The 10810-nt window shown below is 42.5% G+C and overlaps 1 protein-coding gene across 5 annotated transcripts in view; it reads left to right on the top strand.

The window, feature by feature from the left end:
• The first annotated feature begins 15 nt into the window (after nt 1-15).
• ACAD10 (acyl-CoA dehydrogenase family member 10) overlaps nt 16-10810 on the top strand; it is a 35960-nt gene continuing 25165 nt past the window's right edge. For 4 of the 5 annotated variants that reach the window (XR_012066325.1, XM_006204838.4, XM_072953172.1 and 1 more), the window contains exons 1-4: nt 16-118; nt 4292-4491; nt 6930-7078; nt 8528-8722. Coding sequence is in view for 4 of the 5 variants with exons in the window: in XM_006204838.4 (XP_006204900.2) it covers nt 4305-4491; nt 6930-7078; nt 8528-8722 (531 nt within the window). In the remaining variant the exon portion in view is untranslated. The remainder of the gene's footprint in view (nt 119-4291; nt 4492-6929; nt 7079-8527; nt 8723-10810) is intronic. The other variant, XM_072953171.1, reaches the window with a different exon arrangement.

Below are 10810 nucleotides of genomic sequence, written 5' to 3'. Positions count from 1 at the left end.
GGAAACCACGTGACTGACGCGGAGGCGAGCTTGCGCCCCTCCGGACTGGGTACCAAGAGGTCGTGTAGGAGGCTCTCTACCGGGATCTTCCGCGCTGGGCCCCTCCTTAGGCGGATCGGTGGGTTTGCGCCCAGGCCCGACTTAATCTACCCGAGAGGCTTCGCCCTCAGCTCTGCTCTGCTGATGGCGAGGGGTGTCTGGTTCCGCAGGCTCTCCGAATTGTCCGAAGGACCCGCGCCCTGCGGATAGCGCTTACCTCTTGTCTTGTATGACCCCCTCGCTCTAGCTCAAGGCAGGGTTACTTGTGTCAGCTACACTTTACAGATAGCTGCGCTGAGGCTCCGAGAGGGGATTCCTCTGAGGGCCCAGGGGGAGTGGGGACTGTTGGGGTGGAGGGGGGTACATTGGCGAATATCATGTACATTTCTGTTCTTATGGAAATGACCTTGGTCACCAGTTGTGTGACCTTGAGCTAGGTTTTGCGTAGAATTGGGATAATGTCCTTAAGACAGCTCTAAGGATGAAATGAGCCTGTGGCTCTGTATATATCAGTTTTTCTGAGATTCAGCACTTCTTCCAGTATCTCAGATTGCCTTTAGTGTATAAACATGGAGAGCCACAATCAGTGCATATGTGTGACACGGTGGTGTTCTAGGTATATACTATCATGATATGTAAGCTGCGTCACAACACATGCTGGACGTGCGTAGGTGTATGGACTATACATGCATCACACAACCATACGATATTTATAGCTTGTGACTGCACCCAGTGAAATAGTTTCAGTACACACTGTTTGTATCAGGGTTTCTCAGCCTCTGTACTATTAACATTTTGAGTCCCAATAATTCTTTGGGGGGTGTGTGTATGTCCTGCGCTTTATAGGATATTTAGCAATAACCCTGGCCTGACACACTAGATACAGGAAGCGCCTCCCAAGTGGTGACAACCAAAAATATCTCCAGACATTCCCAAATGTCCCCTTGGCGCCAAATCACCCCTGTTGGGAATCACTGATATATGAGAAAGTGCATATACAATATGCACATACTGTATACATATGAGACCTGGTGTGAACTTTTTTATAGTACATTACAGTAGTAGATAATATTTAGTGGTGTGCTAGCTACTAACGAGTGCTTTACATACTTTATCTCATGTAATGGTAACAACTTCATGAAACAGGTACTATGATTATTTCCATTTTACAGAGAAGGAACCTGAGACTCAGAGAGAGTAACTTGCTCAGGGTCTCACACTAAAGTGGCAGAGCTTTAGTATATGAATGCAGGCAGTCTGATTCCAGAGGCCACACTCACTTTCTACTAAACCATCTCCTTAGTATGTGACAATATACTATGTGTGCATACTTATGGAAGCATAATTTAAGTAGTAAGTCTACATTATTATACTAGTCTTATTCTGAGAGGGAGAGAGAAGACAGATATTCTTTATGGAACTAAAGGAAGGTGCCAGTTCCAGAGACCTAGAGTTATTCGCTAGAGATGAGCAAATTGGACTTGTTAAAGTTCTTAATAGCTTCCAACCACTATGCCTGTCCCCTGCTTTCATTTTCTGATTTATCCAGTTTATTCATCCTTCCAACTCAGTTTATACTGAGCACCTGCTATGTGTCTAGATACTGCTAGGTCCCAGGGGATGGACACACACACACACCAGACACACAAAGATGAAATAAGATAGGCCTTTCCTTACAGAGCTTACAATTACAGGAGCAAGTAGACATGGATACATAACTATGATGGGGTAAGTGCTCTAGAGAAGAAACAATGAGAGTGGGGGAAAAAAAAAAAAAAAACTAGTGTCAGAGTCTTCCAGGAAAAAGAACAGTCTCTCTAGAGGAGGTAAAGCTAAGGCTGTGATGTTAAAGAAAGAATGGAAGTTTATGCCCAAATAAAGTGGGCAAAGGCTTTGCAGTCAGTGGGCAGGTACCACGGCCTATAGATACGAGGAATCACAGCATTATCCTGCTCTGAAGAGAGCCTTGGGAAGTGGCTAGGTCAGCGCCACCATCTCTAGTTGGAAGGAAGAAGCGAGCTAGTCGTGGGTGTGTTGCCCACTTAACCATTAGCAGGAGTACGAGGAAGGCAGTGTCTTCAGTGAGGATGAGACACTTCTCATCACTGTTAAGCCCTCACACAAACTGTTGACACTGTTAAGGGCCTATAAATAAATTTCTCCTTCCATCATTAACTTTGACCTTGGGGTAGGAACAGAAGTAAAACCCAAAATGCAAATCAACTTCTACTTTTTCCCTTTCAACATTCACTCCTCAATTCAGCAAATTTCTAATTACGTAAGAAACATATTATTATAATCTTGAATATTTACTTCTTAAGAATCCTTTCTTTTGAGTCTTACATCGTTTACGGTAGCACTTAAGTGACCATGAACCTGTAGGCTGTCTTAACCTGTTTTACTCTAATTTGCCTCTTCGGAAGCTTTTTAAAAAAATTATTAGGAAGAAATCACATAAGAAGCTTAAAGACTGACATGCAGAACTGACTGCAAATACAAGTTGCTTTAATCATTTTGTTTTTGTTTCCCCAGGTTTTTATTTCAGACCTATAGAAAAGTTGAAAGAATAGTATAGTGATCTCTCCTATACCCTACATCATATACCCTTCACCTGGATGGACTCATTACTAACACTTAGGAACATTTTGTCACATGTATATATACACGTGTATAGATTTATATGTTTACATACATGGATGTGAGTTGTGTGTGTATGATTTTTCATCCCTGAACTTTTTGAAAGTAAATTTAGAAAAGAGGCAATGGAGACCAGTCAGGAGGACACTGCCCTGCTCTGTAGGGGGGATGATGGTGTGTTGGCATAATGAGTGCTAGGAGGTGAGTACAGGGCATCTTGGGAGGGTACAGGGGAGACTGATCATCTGTCTTTTCCGGTTGCCAGAAGGTCTCACAGAGGAAGTGAGAGGTAAACTACAACCTAAGGGCAATCTGGAATTAGCCAGGTAACAGATGGAAGGGCGCATTCCAGGCCGAGGAATCAGCATACGCGAGGGCTTGGAAGCCAGAGGACAGTATCATGTATTTGAGGAAGCTGCAGGTGATGTGTGTGTCCAGGTCATCCAGGTTAAGGTGAAATACGAGGGAGTTGCTGCCAAAAGGGAAGAGGCCAATCTCAGGGGGCCTTTTCAGGCGGGTTAAGAAACTGAGTTTACCTTGACCTTCAATGGGGAGGCATTGAAAGTTAAAGGGGGTTAGGATGTGATCAGATTTGCAGTTTTGAAAGATAACTGAAGAGTGAAGAAGGAATGAGGTTGAGAAGAGGCCTGGGGACCAGTTGGGAGGCTGCTGAAAAACGTTCTGTGGGTGAGCTAACGGCAGTGAGAGTGCAGAGAGGTAGAAGGAGAGCTTCTGGAGGAGGGACTGGCAGCACAGTGCACCCAGAGTGCAGGGGTCTGGTTGGCGGACTGAGGGAAGCCAGGTGAACCCAGTTTTCTAGCTTGGGCAGCTAGGAGACTGGTGGACTCCTGATCTAAGGAACTTAGGAAACGGGTGGTCAAGGAGGGCAGAGATACTGAGTTTGAAACAGAGCAGGACCCTGTGGGGTCCTTCCTGATACAAGTCCTTTCCATGTCCCCCGTTTTTTGTTTGTAAGAAATAGGTTTCATTCAGCCTCTTTAAACTCCTTTCCTGAGTTTCAAAGGGCAGATCTAAACAGCTCCCTTAGGGAAGGGAGAGAATGCAGAGACAGGGAGGAACAATCAAGAAACAACAGTGCAGCCTTGGGGCAGGGTCCTGGTTCCTCCTCAAAGAATATATATGTGTGTGTGTGTGTGTATAAAACATATATATAAAACATATATATCTTTGAGTTCTTCTTCAGGAACCAGGTGGAGGGTGGCAGCGTCAGGCTGAGCACAGGACTCCTGGAGCACCACCCTGTTACCTCTCCACCAGCCAATCAGAAGAAAGTCACTCACCCCAAATTTTGCCTATGGATACTATTCCCCTCCAAATCACTTGGGAGTTCAGGTTTTTCTGACCTTGACCTGCCTGTGCTCTTTGCTTGGCCCTGCAATAAACCTCTCTCTGCTCCAGACCCCTACATTTCAGTTTGGCCTCACAGTGCGTCAGGTACATGAACTTTTGTTCGGTAACAAGTTCAGTTCTGGTCGTGGTCTGAAGCGCTGGTTGGAGGTTAGTGGAGATGGCCAGGTGGTACCCTGAGCATCAGGGCGGATGTCTGGACTGGGGGCAGTGGAGCACCCTGTGCCCTGTTCCTTCTTTTCCACAGCCTCGGCCTCAGCATGTGCATAAGGCAGCTTTTCCAGTCCTCGCAGCTCCAGCGGGCTTGGAAGGCAGCCTTCCTGAAACACAGCCAGCGCAGGCACCACGGAGCTCGGCGATGGACACATTCTGGAAGCGGCACGTACAGAGCGGTGATTTTTGACATGGGTGGAGTTCTCATTCCTTCTCCAGGGAGAGTGGCTGCAGGTGAGCACGTCATTTTGTTTTCGCTTTTGGAGACCCGGGTAGGGGTGGGTGGTGGGAGGACACAGAGAGGAACATTTGGGCAGCAGTGTAGTCCCAATGGGTACTGTTCCTGCTCTTGAATCAAATTCCAGGCAACACTAAGTGGCTGAGTATCTTGGGCAAATTATTCAACTTCTCTGAGTCTTAGTTTCCTCATCATTAAATTAGAGCTATTGACAGCACCTACCTCTTTGGGGTTTGGGGAGGGTTAAATGAGATTATCTAGAGAAAGCACTTGAAGAGCAAAGCGAGTTCTTGGCTCATCTTAAATTCTCAATTACTTATGAGCTGCCACTGTTATTGCTGTTACTGTTACTGGTAGAGTTTAACTACCTATCCCTGAGAACTACTTCTGAATGCTGAAATCCTGCTTTGATCACAACCTTCTTTCTTCCATCCACCTCCCCTAAACCTGCTTTTGGACCTACAAGATCAAACCTCTAGTCTCTGATCCTTTCTTTGTCAGCCCCTCTTAACGAGAGTGACTGAAGAAGATAGAAGTTTATTTCTCTTTTATATGAAAACTAGGTCTGTGGTCTGGGGCTAGTATGTTGCTGTGTGATATCAGGGCCTTGGGTTCTTTGTTTTGTGTTGCTCTGCTGTGAGTACCTCATGGGTCTCTGTTGGTTGCTTCACCTCCTGCCATCACATTGTCATTCCAGCCAGCAGGAAAGGGAAAAGACCAAACAGCTATCCCTGTCCTTTTGACCTATACTGGTGGCTGGTTGGACAGTTTTCCAGGCTAAAAACACCCAAGTTCAGGTTTTCTGTGATCCTGGGTGAAAAATTATCCAGCTATGCAAACCAGCTAGGTGAGCTTTTTTTTAAGCTCCAATTGTAGTGTCGCCCTCAGCCTCTCTATTCCTCTACTTTCATTCCTCTCGTATTTACCACAGGACTGTTCCAAACTCCCCCAGGAATCATACTATCCCACCCCAAACCTTCATACTTGGCAGACAGCTCAATCTCCTCTTTCACAGAGAACATAAAGATCACTGGGCGGGAATTTTCTTGACTTCCTCCAGAATATCTATTCTCCACTGCCACTGCCTCTACCTGAGTTTAGATCTCTATCTTGTTCCACCTGTGAAATCCTATCAGCCACCTAATTTCCTATCTCTCCTGTGGGGCTCTTAGAACCTAGGACCCCAGGTCTGGGATATAGTCACATCACCTTTCCAGTTTCAGCTCAGAGCTGGCTCAGAAAACATCTGTCAGATGGAAAATGAACAAAGTGGTAATACCTTCTACTTTCTCCTTGTTTTTCCTTGACTGGAACTCCTAACGTCATTTATTTAAAGTGACCTATGCAAAGGGTCACTTAATAAGCAAACACTAGCATTATGATCACTTCAAATACCTTACTTAATATTTTTTTTCACATTTAAGCCAGAGAGCGCTCAGTTGGTTACAGCCTGTGGGCCAAATCTGGCTCGTTGTATGGTTTTGTATAGCTCAGCAGCCAAGTATGGTTTTTATGTTTTGAAATAGTTACAAAATGTCAAAACAAGAATAATATTTTGTGGTGTGTGGAAATTATGCAAAATTCCAATTTCAGTGTCCATAAAAATGAAGTTTTTTTGGAACACAGCCATGCCCATTCATTTACATACTGTCCATTTGTGGCCCTTTTCAGAAAGTTTGCCAGGCTCTGATTTAAGCTACTGGTTTACTATAAATTTAGTATGCACATGACAAAAAATTCAGAGCACAGCTCAAACACTTTGTCATTGTATTCAGGGAAAATAATATGATCAGACTGTTTAATTTTTGTCAGTGTGATGGCTGAAGAAGCTGTCTCTTGGTTTTTTTCCTCTGTTTGTTATTTTAATATTCAGGTTGAGCTTTTTTTCATACGTTAATTAGTCATTCAGTTTTCCCTTCCTGTGAATTGCTCATTTTTTGTTGTTGTTTTGCAATAATAACCTTTTTTGTCTGTTACATAATTTGCAAATATTTCTCCATTCTGGGGCTTCCCTTTTATTTTATTGATGATGTTTTTGCTATACCACAGTTTTCATTTTTGATGTCAGCAAAATCATCATAAAAAGTGTTTTTCTTTGTAACTCTTGGCTAAGAAAGTCAAGTTCATAAAGATGTTCTGTGTTGTTTTTAAGTTTTAGAGTTCTGTGTTTCTGATTTGGGTATTTAATGTGTTGGGAATTTATTCCTGTGATGATGTGTGAAACAGGGATTTAATTTGATTTTTCCCATTTTGAAACTCAGGCCTGTCTCAGTTATTGAACAGTCAGTGCTAAAAGAATTCTCAGAATTCCCAATAGAACCCACCTGGGACCACAGTGATGCCACAGGAACTGGCATGGTAACTCCCCTGGTCCCCAAACCCCAGCCATTTGTCCATCTGTTATTTCACTTACCGAGTGTTTTACTTCCAATAGAATGGGAGGTACAAAATCAAATCCCTTCCGGAACTATATTGAAGGCCTTCATCTCAGGTGGTGAGAATGGGCCCTGGATGAAATTTATGAGAGCAGAGATAACAACAGAGGATTTCTTACAAGCATTTGGGAGACTTTGCTCTGAAATTGTAAGTGATAAACATACTTGAATTTCCATATTCTTTTTGCCTAGAATAGTGGATGCAACACTCATCCATTAAGTTGCTTAAACCACAAGTAAAGAAGGAAAAACCTAATAACCCATTATAAGTTTTTAAGCTATTTCTTCCATCCCCAGGTACTCCTCTCTAACTACATGAATAAAAAAATGCTACTTACTAGGCCTTGCATCAGCTGTTGTTCATCTGAAACTAGAGTTGTCACACAATGGCTTTGATCAGAAAGCTTGTTTAAAACAGTGATGGTATCCAGCCTTTTCTCCATACTATGCATTGTACTAAGCTCTTTATTTATATTAACTCACATAACCTTCACAATAACCCTGGTAAAATAGAATTTTAAATATAGTAAAGAAAGTTCTATGGCTGGATGGTGGCGATAGTTACACAAAAATGAATGTGCTTAATGCCATTCAACTGTACTTAAGTGGTTAAAATAGTAAATTTTATGTTATGTGTATTTTACCACAATTTAAAAATAAGTAAATAAGTAATTATATTTATATTTCAACATACATATATATATATATTGAAAACATTATGCTAAGTGAAAGAAGAGCCAGTCCCAAAAGACCACATATCGTATGATTCCATTTATATGAACTATCTAGAATAGGTAAATCTATAGAAACAGAAAGTAGAATTGGGATTGCCTAGGACTAGGAGTATTGAGGGTTGGTGGGGGACTGGGTAGTGACTGCTCTTGGGTACAGGGTTTCATTTTAGGGTGATGAAAATATTCTAAATTTACTGTAGTGATGGTTAGACAACTTTGTGAATGTATTAAAAAACCATTGTACAGTCTAAATGGGTGAATCGTATGGTGTATGAATTGTATTTCGATAAAGCTGTTGTTAAGTGTGTGTGTGTGTGTGTGTGTGTGTGTAAGTAAAATAGCAGACTTGCCTTTGCAGATTTTGGACATGATAAAATAAGAGTTTTCAAAACCAACACAGATTGAATTTAAAAACACAAAAACTGATCAGAAACTAAAAGTTCAGTTCACAGTGGTGATGCTGAGGCAATACAAAATCATTAAATGTCTTCCGGATCATTAAAAATTAAATTACATCTGCTTAATACACATTTAGAGTTTAATGCATCCTCTCACAGTATTGATACTTTAAAAACTGACAGTAGGTGACTGACATAAAGAACTCACTTAACTGGAATACTAATATAAATGGCTGCATTCCCTCACTATTGTAACCCTAATTCCAAGTCCCTTTTTACAGCCTTATATGCAGAGGTCTGCTCAAGGGCCGAGGGACACAGTATCCTTTAGGCAGCCAGCCAAAGGCCTGGTCTCTTATGACCAAGTCGTGGTAGGAAGCCAGGAATATGTATTTTTCTCTGTTGGTCATAAGCTGTTCTCACTCTTAATGATTGCTGGTCTCCTTTCCCCTCCCCCATTCTTAGTCAAGGACCTCCGTGCCTGTGGATTCCTTTTTCTCTCTGCTGACCAGTGAGCGAGTGGCGAAGCAGTTCCCAGTGATGACTGAGGCCATAACTCAAATTCGAGCAAGAGGCCTTCAGACTGCAGTCCTGAGCAATAACTTTTATCTTCCCGATGGGAAAAGCTTTTTGCCCCTGGACCGGAAACAGTTTGATGTGGTAAGCTCAAAGTGATCCAGAACAATCAGAATCAAATCTCTGTCTTTGCTTCAAGATGCAGCATTAAAATACACTGAGCTCTTAGCAAGGTCAGACATTTATGGGATTTGGTAACTGGTTGAAACCTCCCCTTTAGAGACTCCCTTACATTCTGGATTTGAACCTTAGTCATAAGCTAGCACATGCACTTCTGTCAGCCCTCACATGCTAATGGGTCCTTGGACCTTTGCTCTTCAAAGACCAACCATGTGGCCTTCTATTTCTGTGGCATTAATCCTTTGACCAGCACTGTTCACAAAAACTTACTGGAGCAATGGAAATACCCAGTATGGTTGCTACTAGTCACATATAGCTATTAAGCACTTGAAATGTAGGTAGTGTCACTGAGGAACTGTTTTTATTTTATCTTAATTAACTGAAATGTAAATAAATAATCACATGGCCAGTGGCCACTGAATGGGACAGAGCATGAAGGGCTAGACGTCAGAGTACCTGAGAAGATACTGTGTCAGGAGGTGGCCTTCTGTGCCAGAAGGTTGCTTCGGCGAGAGTCCCCAGTTCCCTAGGAGAATATAGAACGTTATCCTGGGATGGATATGAACTATTGATAAATGACTTGCTGAAGCTTCATTCAGTCAGGAAACCAGATTCTTACTGAGCAGTTACTGAGTGCTGGGCACGGGCCAGGTGTGAAGGGACCCCGTGTTCAGCGTGACAGGCACAAACCCGGCCCTCTGGAATACACACATTTCAAGTGCTCAGTTGCTACATGTGGTTAGTGGCTACTATATTAGTCAGGGGAGATACAGTGTTTCCGTCATTGTAGAAAGTTCTATTGGATACTGCTATTTTAGAACATAAAATCTAGTCCAGTTGACAAGCAGAAATTCAGAACACAAAGGTTGGAAATTAACCTCCCGACCTAATGCTGTTTTCACTTTCCACCTCCTCTGTCCTCCTCCTCCTCCTCGTAGAAAGCCTGTCAGAGACAGAGTTCGCCCCGCTTCCCACCCCCAGCACAGCCCTCCTCCAAGCATCCTTCTCTGGAGTGATCAGGGACCTCTGCAGGTTTGAATCCCGTCTATACAGCTTGCTATGGGTGGTGGCTTTGAGTCCCTGAACCTCAGTTTCTTCAGGAATAGCAGTTTCTTTGTTTAGGGTTGCTGTGCAGATCCCAGAGAATACTGCATGCAAAGCACTTTGCATAGTGCCTGGCACACAGTTTAAGTATTCAGTACATTGTGATTATTTTCCAAATTTCCTTCCATCTGGTGTGGCTGTCAGGATAATCTTCATCTGGACAAATTAAGTTGCCCAGGCTCACAACTGCGCCTGTCAACTATTTAGAAGACCTGTAAACTTCCTTAAAACAATGGACTAGTTTATTCAGACTTCACAGGCTCTCTGACATGTGCTTTTCAACAGCTTTTCTTTTCTTTTTTTTAATATTTTTATTGAAGTATAGTCAGTTTACAATGTTGTCAACCAACAGCTTTTCTGATGAGTTTTCATAATAGGGCTGCAGGAGACCTGGAGTTTTCAAAATCCATTTTCTCAAGATCATAGTTAATGTTTTTGTTCTCTGAAGCTATAAGGTGGAAAATTAAAAAAAAAATTGAAAAGTAAACAGCTAGTGTAACCACTCCTGTGATCTCCATCATCACTGGAGGCTTTTCCTATATCTCCAATAATATATTGTAGGACTCCATCTCTGCTGAGCTGTATATGACGTTCAAAACGCTCTTCATCTGTTTTCTTTGAATTAAAAAAATTTTTTTACATATTTTTTATTGTAAAAGAACACATCAGATAAGGTTTACCATCCTAACCATTTTTACATGTACAGTTCAGTAGTGTTAAGTGTATTCACATTGTTGTAAAACACATCACCACAACGTTTGTATGTTGCAAAATAGAATAGAAAGAGGCCAGGGCTCTTATCCAACTTAAATCTCAAGAATGTTTTCACTTTCCCAAGATGTAATCACCTGTGAGAGGAGCCGTCTGCTTGTCGGACTTGGCCCCCTGCCCTGGGCTTGCTCCCCACCCCCCATCTCTGGTCTCAGCAGGGCTAGCTGTGCTGGTTTC

This window comes from Vicugna pacos, chromosome 32, assembly GCF_048564905.1.
Source record: "Vicugna pacos chromosome 32, VicPac4, whole genome shotgun sequence".
NCBI lineage: Eukaryota > Metazoa > Chordata > Mammalia > Artiodactyla > Camelidae > Vicugna > Vicugna pacos.
This window is presented reverse-complemented; position numbering and strand designations above follow the sequence as displayed.